This window comes from Schistocerca gregaria, chromosome 4, assembly GCF_023897955.1.
Source record: "Schistocerca gregaria isolate iqSchGreg1 chromosome 4, iqSchGreg1.2, whole genome shotgun sequence".
In the NCBI taxonomy this organism is placed as follows: Eukaryota; Metazoa; Arthropoda; class Insecta; order Orthoptera; family Acrididae; genus Schistocerca; species Schistocerca gregaria.
The window spans coordinates 450,544,660-450,557,188 of record NC_064923.1 but is presented as its reverse complement, the minus strand read 5'-3'; the positions used below and the strand labels follow the sequence as shown (position 1 = coordinate 450,557,188).

Here is a 12,529-nt window from a genome sequence, read left to right as displayed (position 1 = left end):
TGTATTTTCCATGTCTACAAAACATATTATCGCACTATCTGCAACTATGCCTTAAAGGACAGCCAGTTTCACAATAAGCTCCATGACAGATTGCTCCGCATTCGGTTGTGGTGACATCACATTCCTTCAGTTCTCATCACCCCTTTACATATGATTCTATATACATTCTTTAAAAGTGGATACCTAACTAGCAAAACGTCTTTCATGGGATGTAACTCCCAAGGAGTTCTCCTTCAATCTTGATGGTACGAAGCTTTGTGATCACTGTGGCATGCCCTTTTTTATTTGTTGTTCATGGTGCAAGTTACTGGTTTGTTATGTACATTTCTTGAATGTCGATGATCATTTTTTGTGAACTGTAATACATAGATCCCATAGGAATGAAGCATTACATGGGCAGACCCATGCCAATTAATTTGGTGAAATGTAATTATTATTTCATAAATAATGTTTCAAAGATATAGTGGCAGTCAGCCTGTGACTGATTGTGGTCGACTGTATGAAATGTGTTCCTGCTCAGATATATATATATATATATATATATATATATATATATATATATATATATTTTAAAAACAAAGATTCCAAGACTTACCAAGCGGGAAAGCGCCGGCAGACAGGCACATGAACAAAACACACAAACACACACACAGAATTACAAGCTTTCGCAACTGGCAGTTGCTTCGTCAGGAAAGAGGGAAGCAACTGCCAGTTGCGAAAGCTTGTAATTCTGTGTGTGTGTTTGTGTGTTTTGTTCATGTGCCTGTCTGCCGGCGCTTTCCCGCTTGGTAAGTCTTGGAATCTTTGTTTTTAATATATTTTTCCCATGTGGAAGTTTCTTTCTGTTTTATATATATATATATATATATATATATATATATATATATATAACACACACACACACACACACACACTCTTGTCTGTTAGTCTTTGTACTGACAGGATGCACAATAGCTGTGTTCCTTGCATATCAGTAAATAATCTTTCTTCTGTGTAGACAAATCTTATGTAAGTTTCATGTATTAGCTTTAAAACCATTTGGTGGTGGTGGTTTGTGTTTAACGTCCCGTTGACAACAAGGTCATTAGAGATGGAGCACAAGCTCGAGTTAGGGAAGGATTGGGAAGGAAATCGGCCGGGCCCTTTCAAAGGAACCATCCCGGCATTTGCCTGAAATGATTTAGGGAAATCATGGAAAACATAAATCAGGATGGTCGGAGACGGGATTGAACTGTCGTCCTCCCGAATGTGAGTCCAGTGTGCTAACCACTGCGCCACCTCACTCGGTTAAAACCATTTGCAATTATATTAATGTAAACTAGTTCAGTCTTATTAGTTCTCATTTTAACAGTTCTCCTAGATACATGCAATGTTTTGATGTTTTATTGTTACAGCCAACAACCAATACGAGCTTAGCAGATTGTGGTGTGGAGACGCAAAGGCCAAATACAATTAGTATTTTGCTATTTATTCATTTGCAACTTGCTGCAGTGTCCCTGAAATTAACTGCTGACCATCATGAAGCATTTTGCAAACTTGAATGCAAGTGCAGAACCTTAAATGAGTTGGCCACGGTCTCCAAGTTATGATTCCATTTCGCCCATAAATAACAGATTCCAGCCCCGCAAAATTAATGGTGGTATTAAAAGATGTAATCTTCTCTAAATTTTACAGCATTTTCTACAAGTCAATTTGGTCACTAACAGAAAAGCATCCATCATCAACAATTTCTGTCTGCTCCAGTTAATTTTGACATTTTTTTTCTTTCAGTGATTAATTTCAATTTCTACTTAAAACCAAATTTTAGTAATCTTCATGGGCAGATGCATCAGAGGTTGATCAGTGCATCTCCTAGACACTCATTTTCTGTCACCCTCCTGATGTAGATAGTGAACCATTAATAGCTAATATTTTTCCTGTCATAATTGTTACCACAACACTTTGAAATGAGCTTTACTAAAGATTGAACTTATGACTTTGTGCTGAAGTGGTTCCTTGTCAGTCTTGTGGCGAGATGAGTGGCCCAGATGACATCAAGGTCCATCGGCTCTGAAGATGAATCATGAGAGACACCAAAGAGAGTGATGTTGATACAATCGGACTACTTACTTCCTATCTCTGTCTGCAGTTGACACTTGGCTTTTGATTTTTTGGCCTGGGGAGGCTTCAGATCCACAGCCATGGAAGTGGTTATGGCAGTGCTGGGTAGAGGACTAGGCAAGCCACTGAGGGACAGGGACCTCTACATCGTCAGCAAACACAGACTTTTCTGATTTTCTGGGGGCAGGTACAGGCTTCGAAATAACTGCGGCAATGCTAGTGCATTGACAAACACAAGTACTAGTGCTGACACTAGCAACCCCCATTTGTGTACCAACATCAGCTTTCTGAACAAGCTTTTTAAGAGCTGACACAAAGGAGGTAGCAAATGGAGGTGGCTGCATGGGCTTATACATATTTTTGGCCTCATCATATGGGATGTGCTTCATAGTTTTAATCTCTTGTAGCTTCTGTTCTTCAACATAAAAGCTGCAGTCCGTACTCCAGTCAGGATGATTCCCGGAACACTTCACACACTTCAAAGGAAATGAACAAATGACTCCATTGTGGGCAGTCTTACCACATTTGCCACAAGTGGCTTCTCTCTTATATCCTAAAGCAGTGTGTAAAAATTCTGGCATTAAAAAAAGCACAGTGTGTTTGGGACATAAGGCCGCACACTTAAGTGAAGTAAATCTGCCCTGACATGCCCTGGGAGATTTTACCAGATTTTAATCCACCTTCTTCACGATATTTTGCATATTGACCATACCTTCTTGAGCCCATTTATCTCATTTCAGAGCCACTTTTAACTATCAAAAACACATTCTGAGCTGCAGTGTGTGTGTTCTGTTACGAAATACTGATCTATTCTGATAGAATACAGTATCTGGAGGACTTGTCACATGGGGCCTTTTGAGTAATTGGGAGTTGGTACTTACTGGCAGCCCACCCATTCTGCTACAAGGAGAAAATTTCAATGGTTTCCTCTTGGTTTTATGAGCAGCTGGGGAAATAAGGAGTCCACTCAGACAGAGCTCCACTTGGTTAGGTAAGCCTCATATAACTGAGGTGAGATGTGGCAGATTCCCTATAGATTGCGTGCTAACAACAGTTCCATCTCAATGACCATGCACCTCACTGGCATGCATCACATCTTGGGATTAAGGGCTTTCTTTTACAGAGGTTTTTATCATCTTCCCTGTCAGGCCAAGATCTCCTTTCCCTGTGACATGCAAGTTCCATCGCTGAGCTGTACAGTGGTTGCTGAAGCATGCCCAGAGCTTATAGTGACAGATTACTGGCAGTGCTTACCAGTCCCCACCTCGGGAACCCAGGGTCACCTAAGCCTGTACCCAGCAAATGAATGCTGGGCTCCGGAGAGAATTCATCATTCTAATGCACATTGTTTTGCTGTTGCGCTGAAGCATTCACGAAGTTTACAGTACTATGAGGCCGAGTATGAGCAGCTGCCTATTTGGAGTGCCAGGTATTCTAAATCATGATTATACATGATTACAGCATCTCCACACTGTTTGCACAATTTGACTCCTCCTGGAGGTTATTGTGGCTATACTTTGATTAAAATACTGTTGGGACTGAAATTTTAGTAAGTTTAGTGGTAGGAGCCAACCATGTCTTTTTCTCAGCCTCCATATGATCACAGTGTTGCCTGTTTCGCAGGCAAAGCTTTGTCAGGCAATTCAGATGACATAGGGTGAAGGGGGAAGAGCTAAATATTAAGTGATTTACATTGGTCACGTGAGTACATGGTAAGTTGTGTTCTAGCCAGCAACAATGTCCTTTCCTCCACCAACATCTGCCAACCACAAAGTTACTTTATGTGAACTATGCTGATGTACGAGCATTTTACACTTCCACATCAGCTTTCTTAGGTCAACCATGCTTTTCCAAAATTGGCAAAGTGCTGTTTATTAGCTAAATACAGCTTTTGCAGTAAATTTCACTATTCAACATTTAGAAACAAGTGATGGTGTTTATGATGTTATGTTATACTGTATTTTTCCTATCAAAACGTTCATTACGTAAGTAGTATGAAGCAATAAATCACATATTGAGGCACAGCTGTAATGAACTTGCACCGCATGTGGGACATGATACTTCTCACACCCTACAAAACTCAGTTTGTAGAAGTGGACCACCTATTAGCAGTTGCATTGGTAGGTGCATTCCTGCCTCTGAATAGTTTATTCACATTATTCATGCCTTTGAATTGTGCTATGGTCTGTGGTATTCATATCAATCAATCACAATTTTTTTCTCATCTAAAATTACCAATTTCTTTTCCAGATTGATTAAATTATTGCTTATCTGAAAATGTCCTTAACTTGTTAGTTTGTTAAAAAAAGGGAGCAAAATATGAGAATCAAAAAGCAAAGTAACAATACAAAACCTAAAACTTACCACATGCTCTGCTACATCAAGACGCCTGCGTTCCAGTTCAAGGGCAGTAAGTGCACTTAGCTGGGAGCTTACAATAGCTACTTGCTGCACAAGCCCCCATGAGCGTGCATCACCTCGCTCCAACAGGGCCCCAACAGCTGCACGTTGCAACTCCTCATCTTTGTGCAATCTTCTCAAGAGCTCATTCTTGTTCTGATCCTGGCTTGACAATAAGCTCAGCAGCTGCTGGTTATTTTCCAGCTCCCTGAATTGAAAGTAGTATGTCACTGTCCATAGTGCACAAAATTCTCAAAAAATACACAATCCATACACACAGAAAATTATACTGCAAGGCAGACACACAATATTGTCATCAAAATTATTTTTCCTGTTATTAACTGAACCAATAAAGTTGTCACAAGTGTATAATGAAAATCGATGTAACAAGAGTTTTATATGCAATGCAATATCATACATTCAATCACACTCGAATTGGGGATGGATGGGTGGGTACGTGGGGGTGTTGGTGGGGTGGGGTGGGGAGGAGGGAGGGGAGGAGAGGGGGTAAGGGTGGGAGGCAATAAATATGTAACAAAACTGTAAATATTCAGTTTCACTTTATACATAACTTCCTCTGACATTATTGTCCTTTACAAAAGTGACAATATGAAAGTAACAATCACAATCGTCAAGATTTGTTCAACAGTTTTCGTCAAGGTAGCCTACCATAGAATATGGAATCAGTTTTCTGACAACTGTTCAGCAAGCTTTCAGTCTGATTACAGCAACGGCTTCTATGCAAAGACAGTCAAATTTCATCTAACAAAGTTCTAACAGAAATATAATGAAAATGATAGAATCTTACCATATAGTGGAGACATTGAGTCACACACAGACACAATGAAAAGACTGCTATATATTCTAGCTTTTAGCCATGGGGCCTTCTTCTAAAGTAGAAAACAGACAGACACACACACACACACACACACACACACACACACACACACTATTGTCTCTAGCCACTGTGCCCGGACTGACGTTTTAAAGAAATGTTGTTGAGATGCCATTGTGGGCATACAATGAAGGCATAGATTGGTAATTTGCAGACCTGGGTTCAATTCCTGCTGATACCAACATTCTTTTTTCCATTTTACTTTCTTCCTCACAACGTTGAACTATCCACTATAAAATTTAAAAATAACACTTCAATTTATACACACACAATTAATATACTCCATATAGTTGTGATTGCTATTCCTGTATGTCAAAAGGCTACAGGCTAAATAGTGGTAAAACAAGTGAGTATATGAAGCAGTATGAAAGTGTTTTCTGTAGATGATCTGCTAAAGAAGCAATTTTCTAGTAGACCTCTGGAGGAGAAAGTGACATTTAAAGAGTTAAGCTGATGTACCTCAAATGTAAATCTAACAACAGAGGTGCGTGGGATAGGCTTACTGATTTGGCATACGTAACATTGAAAATTTCGAAACACTTGCAAAATATTATGAGCAGCTTCTTAATTGCTCACGCTTGAAAATTTAAAAGGTTTATCCCATTATAAAAGAATCTGAATTTGTTAAAACCTTCCAAAGCTGGTCGGGAAGACTCTATTATAGTGGAACATTTTTAGGTCTCTATCAAAAATAAAAAAAAGCTAAAATTAATTATTGAAAAAATCTGGAAGACAGAAAGCTCCCAGGAGAGTGGAAGGCATGATACATCCACTACACAAGAAAGGCAATAAACAAAATCTTAACAACTTTCTTTGCAGCAAGCTGCATGTAACATATTATCCAAGACTGCAGTAAGCACAGTGGAAACAACACTGGAGTGTAATTTAAGTGAACATGAAGTTGGTTTTGGGATGGTGAGATATGTTCTGAACAAGTATTTAATATGGAGTCAATCATTTAACACAGATTGCCGAATTCAAAAAGTTAGCAGTTTTCTTTGAACATGCATATTGTGCAAACACAGAGTATGAGAGATTTTTAGAGTGCCATTGTCAAGACTCCATGGTGGGTGAGTGGTCTCGAGCAAAGAATGATAACTTGCAGATCCTGGTTCGGTTTCCCCAGACACTGATACTTTTTTCATTTTATTTTATTCCTTGCAATGTTAAACTATTAATTATAAAATTTAAATATAATATTTAGACAGTTAAATTTATAAACATAAATTAATATACTGAATTTAATTATGATTACTAGCATTGTAAGTCAAAAGCCTATAGGCCATCACATTGTAACTTAAGTTTAATTGGGTATAATTTCCTTATTTGTATGTTTTTGTTACTATATAGAATGACATACAGATATATTATTTAAAATGAATAAATGGCAAGCACACAACTGAAATTAAGCTATGAGAAACATTAAAATTAAAGAACTTTAAACGAAATAAGTCCTACAGGACTGCCAGTAACGAATATATGTTTAGATAAATCCAGTCTAATTATTAGTTCAATTAATATAATACAATTTTTATTTAGTTGTGTCTGTATGCCACAGACGCTTGGTCATAGAATCTGTCATAATATTAGCAGAACTTTTTAAAAGGGAAAAGGTTACAATATGAAATTCCTGACTGAAATAACAACAACTTATAGAACACAAATTTATTTCAATTACATCCTAACAATGGACAGAGTTACAGTCAACATGAGGAAGAATTTTCTGAAGGAAAAAGAAGGAAGGATGCAACTTTACTCACTGGCTCAACAATGTGCGAGTTGTCTCAGCTCTGTCTTGCTCATACTCCCTCAATTTCTGTTCATGTTTCCCTTCTTCTTCTAGCAGTGCCTCCATTGCATCTGAAAATTATTTTCGACAAATGCAACATAACTATCTACAACAAAGAAGGAATTTTCACTCACTTTCTAGCATTGTAGCACAGCCCTGTTTTTTACTCTTTCACATACTCTTCAAAAACTTAATCATAGGGGTTGGTTCCTATACCCAACCTATACTGTCAACCAGTCAGCCTATTACTTGCAGCCTACAGTGCTGTATCCAAGACAGTAACCAAAGAACTTTCAGACACTAGTGTTGGCAGCTGCCACGTTCTCACACCTGTCTGCAATAGCATGTTTCAAATATAGGCCATATCTTGTTAAACATCTATTATATCACTAAGAGTCAACTTAATTCTTTACGAATCCACTAAGTGATCTCAAATGTGGATGATATATCTGTTAAAAAGTGCGCAGCATGATATTTGTTCGATTTCTGACAGATGTTATCGATGAAAAAATTGTACAGAACAAAACCAGCTTCTTATATACACTTAGTTTCAACAAACAGAACCAAGTATTAAAAAAATCTGGCCTCGAAAAATGAATATATGTATTGGATATCTCTTACCATTAACCACTACATAACTTGCACATGCAGCATATGGACTGCTCAACTGATATAAAACTTCCTCTTCAGATTTCTGCAGTGTATAGTGTTGGAATCTTGTGCAGACTGTTGGACACATAATTATAACAGCAGATGTGTTCATTTTCACATAAGTGAACGGGTCACATTTGTGGCTCCAAGTATTTTTGTTAGAAACTATACAGTTAATTTTGCAGAATACATCTGATTGTCAGCTGGACAGAAACGGGTCATGAAATTCAACTGCAGACTTTTTTGCTTCTTCTGCTGGGAAAGTAATGAGGACAGTCTTTTGGGAAAGTGAGGGAGCCATTCTCGTGGATGTCTGCTAGAAGGGTCAGCCATTAATTCAGATGCATATGTGAAGACAGTAGGTAAACTCAAGAACCATCTGACATGTTTGGTTTGATAAGAATCCAACACGACAAAGCACGTTGACACACAAGTCTCAGAACCCAGGAACACATCAATAAATAGGTGTGGTTTCCACCTGTTTGCATCACTTACAGATTCTCCACTCAGGACACATTTTGAAGATAATGAGAACACAATTAAAGTAGTGAAAATATGGATATTAGCACAGCACAACAGTTTTTACCACCAGAAAATATATGCTGTTCCACAATGCTGGCATAAGGCCATAAAATGTGATGGGGCACAGTAGAAAAATAGTATCTGCAAAAGAAATGTTGAACTGATGTTGTTGTTGTTGTTGTTGTCTTCAGTCCTGAGACTGGTTTGATGCAGCTCTCCATGCTACTCTATCCTGTGCAAGCTGCTTCATCTCCCAGTACCTACTGCAACCTACATCCTCCTGAATCTGCTTAGTGTACTCATCTCTCGGTCTCCCTCTACGATTTTTACCCTCCACGCTGCCCTCCAATGCTAAATTTGTGATCCCTTGATGCCTCAAAACATGTCCTACCAACCGATCCCTTCTTCTAGTCAAGTTGTGCCACAAACTTCTCTTCTCCCCAATCCTATTCAATACCTCCTCATTAGTTATGTGATCTATCCACCTTATCTTCAGTATTCTTCTGTAGCACCACATTTCGAAAGCTTCTATTCTCTTCTTGTACAAACTAGTTATCGTCCATGTTTCACTTCCATACATGGCTACACTCCAAACAGATACTTTCAGAAACGACTTCCTGATACATAAATCTATATTCGATGTTAACAAATTTCTCTTCTTCAGAAACGCTTTCCTTGCCATTGCCAGTCTACATTTTATATCCTCTCTACTTCGACCATCATCAGTTATTTTACTTCCTAAATAGCAAAACTCCTTTACTACTTTAAGCGTCTCATTTCCTAATCTAATTCCCTCAGCATCACCCGATTTAATTTGACTACATTCCATTATCCTCGTTTTGCTTTTGTTAATGTTCATCTTATATCCTCCTTTCAAAACACTGTCCATTCCGTTCAACTGCTCTTCCAAGTCCTTTGCCGTCTCTGACAGAATTACAATGTCATTGGCGAACCTCAAAGTTTTTACTTCGTCTCCATGAATTTTAATACCTACTCCAAATTTTTCTTTTGTTTCCTTTACTGCTTGCTCAATATACAGATTGAATAACATCGGGGAGAGGCTACAACCCTGTCTCACTTCTTTCCCAACCACTGCTTCCCTTTCATGCCCCTCGACTCTTATGACTGCCATCTGGTTTCTGTACAAATTATAAATAGCCTTTCGCTCCCTGTATTTTACCCCTGCCACCTTTAGAATTTGAAAGAGAGTATTCCAGTCAACATTGTCAAAAGCTTTCTCTAAGTCTACAAATGCTAGAAACGTAGGTTTGCCTTTTCTTAATCTTTCTTCTAAGATAAGTCGTAAGGTCAGTATTGCCTCACGTGTTCCAACATTTCGACGGAATCCAAACTGATCCTCCCCGAGGTCTGCATCTACCAGTTTTTCCATTCGTCTGTAAAGAATTCGCGTTAGTATTTTGCAGCCATGGCTTATTAAACTGATAGTTCGGTAATTTTCACATCTGTCAGCACCTGCTTCCTTTGGGATTGGAATTATTATATTCTTCTTGAAGTCTGAGGGTATTTCGCCTGTTTCATACATCTTGCTCACCAGATGGTACAGTTTTGTCAGGACTGGCTCTCCCAAGGCCGTCAGTAGTTCTAATGGAATGTTGTCTACTCCGGGGGCCTTGTTTCGACTCAGGTCTTTCAGTGCTCTGTCAAACTCTTCACGCAGTATCGTATCTCCCATTTCATCTTCATCTACATCCTCTTCCATTTCCATAATATTGTCCTCAAGTACATCGCCCTTGTATAAACCTTCTATATACTCCTTCCACCTTTCTGCCTTCCCTTCTTTGCTTAGAACTGGGCTGCCATCTGAGCTCTTGATATTCTTACACGTGGTTCTCTTCTCTCCAAAGGTCTCTTTAATGTTCCTGTAGGCAGTTTCTATCTTACCTCTAGTGAGATAAGCCTCTACATCCTTACATTTGTCCTCTAGCCATCCCTGCTTAGCCATTTTGCACTTCCTGTCGATCTCATTTTTGAGACGTTTGTATTCCTTTTTGCCTGCTTCATTTACTGCATTTTTATATTTTCTCCTTTCATCAATTAAATTCAATATTTCTTCTGTTACCCAAGGATTTCTAGCAGCCCTCGTCTTTGTACCTACTTTATCCTCTGCTGCCTTCACTACTACATCCCTCAGAGCTACCCATTCTTCTTCTACTGTATTTCTTTCCCCTATTCCTGTCAATTGTTCCCTTATGCTCTCCCTGAAACTCTGTACAACCTCTAGTTCTTTCAGTTTATCCAGGTCCCATCTCCTTAATTTCCCACATTTTTGCAGTTTCTTCAGTTTTAATCTACAGGTCATAACCAATAGATTGTGGTCAGAGTCCACATCTGCCCTTGGAAATGTCTTACAACTTAAAACCTGGTTCCTAAATCTCAGTCTTACCATTATATAATCTATCTGATACCTTTTAGTATCTCCAGGGTTCTTCCACGTATACAACCTTCTTTCATGATTCTTAAACCAAGTGTTAGCTATGATTAAGTTGTGCTCTGTGCAAAATTCTACTAGGCGGCTTCCTCTTTCATTTCTTAGCCCCAATCCATATTCACCTACTATGTTTCCTTCTCTCCCTTTTCCTACACTCGAATTCCAGTCACCCATTACTATTAAATTTTCGTCTCCCTTCACTATCTGAATAATTTCTTTTATTTCATCGTACATTTCTTCAATTTCTTCATCATCTGCAGAGCTAGTTGGCATATAAACTTGTACTACTGTAGTAGGTGTGGGCTTCGTATCTATCTTGGCCACAATAATGTGTTCACTATGCTGTTTGTAGTAGCTTACCCGCATTCCTATTTTCCTATTCATTATTAAACCTACTCCTGCATTACCCCTATTTGATTTTGTGTTTATAACCCTGTAGTTACCTGACCAGAAGTCTTGTTCCTCCTGCCACCGAACTTCACTAATTCCCACTATATCTAACTTTAACCTATCCATTTCCCTTTTTAAATTTTCTAACCTACCTGCCCGATTAAGGGATCTGACATTCCACGCTCCGATCCGTAGAACGCCAGTTTTCTTTCTCCTGATAACGACATCCTCCTGAGTAGTCCCCGCCCGGAGATCCGAATGGGGGACTATTTTACCTCCGGAATATTTTACCCAAGAGGATGCCATCATCATTTAATCATAGAGTAAAGCTGCATGTCCTCGGGAAAAATTACGGCTGTAGTTTCCCCTTGCTTTCAGCCGTTCACAGTACCAGCACAGCAAGGCCGTTTTGGTTAATGTTGCAAGGCCAGATCAGTCAATCATATTGTCACAAAATTCTAACTCTAACGAAAAAATATTTTCTGAAAAAAAAAGCAACTGTGGGAGTTATTTATTGAATGATTCTGATATTACTGCAATTCCTGGCATTTACTGACAACTTTGGAAGTCTGGAGTACATAGCAGCTGTGCAGCTATCAAGGACACACTCCATGATGAACACTGATTCTGTGATTACCATTTGCTGAAAACATTATCAATTATGACTGGCAGAAAGTAACATTTTTTTGATAATCAGTATTTTTGTCAGTAAATTATAGTCTAGTATACTCTGATTAAAATTATTTTGCGAATGACAGATTGCAGTGGCAGGAGTCAGTCTCCAATTCAAATGTCTGCGATGGTGCAGTAGTAGCATCCAGAACAAAATGAAATATCAGTCCGTATATGGTCTCCTCCTCCACTAGACCTCAACCCCACTGAAAATATGCAGGCAGAGACAAAACGGACCATATGAGAAAACTGACCAGAACACATGGCAAAAACTTATAACGACCTTTGGAGCACTTGGGAGGAGAATGGCAGAAAGTTAGGGATTTATTAACCACCACATCCACACACCATTTAGTAGAACACATGTTGGAAGCTTCTGGTTGAGATATTAAAGAAACAACATTCTGTATCTACTGGAGAGCAAAAAATATCCTGTTAACAACTGAGAACTGTTTGTTGTGTCAATTTTGTGTATTCAATATATTAAAACAGCAATATACAAAAAAAAAAAAAAAAAAAAAAAAAAAATAATGGCTGCGCTTCACAGCCACAGAGCTAAGCAGACATTATACTAATTAATGTAACATCAAAATATTTCTTACAACTGTCTTGCCCTTGATTCTACCTCGCATCACCAACTGAATCAACTGGTTCTGTAGTC

At 38.6% G+C, this 12,529-nt stretch overlaps 1 protein-coding gene across 3 annotated transcripts in view; it reads right to left on the bottom strand.

Moving 5' to 3' along the window:
- Positions 1–12,529, bottom strand: part of LOC126266605 (E3 ubiquitin-protein ligase LRSAM1-like) — a 189,562-nt gene that overhangs the window by 63,607 nt on the left and 113,426 nt on the right. For all 3 annotated transcript variants that reach the window (XM_049970929.1, XM_049970930.1, XM_049970931.1), the window contains 2 exons: positions 7,156–7,255; positions 4,465–4,708 (listed from right to left, as the gene is read on the bottom strand). In XM_049970929.1, the coding sequence (XP_049826886.1) occupies positions 4,465–4,708; positions 7,156–7,255 (344 nt within the window). The remainder of the gene's footprint in view (positions 1–4,464; positions 4,709–7,155; positions 7,256–12,529) is intronic.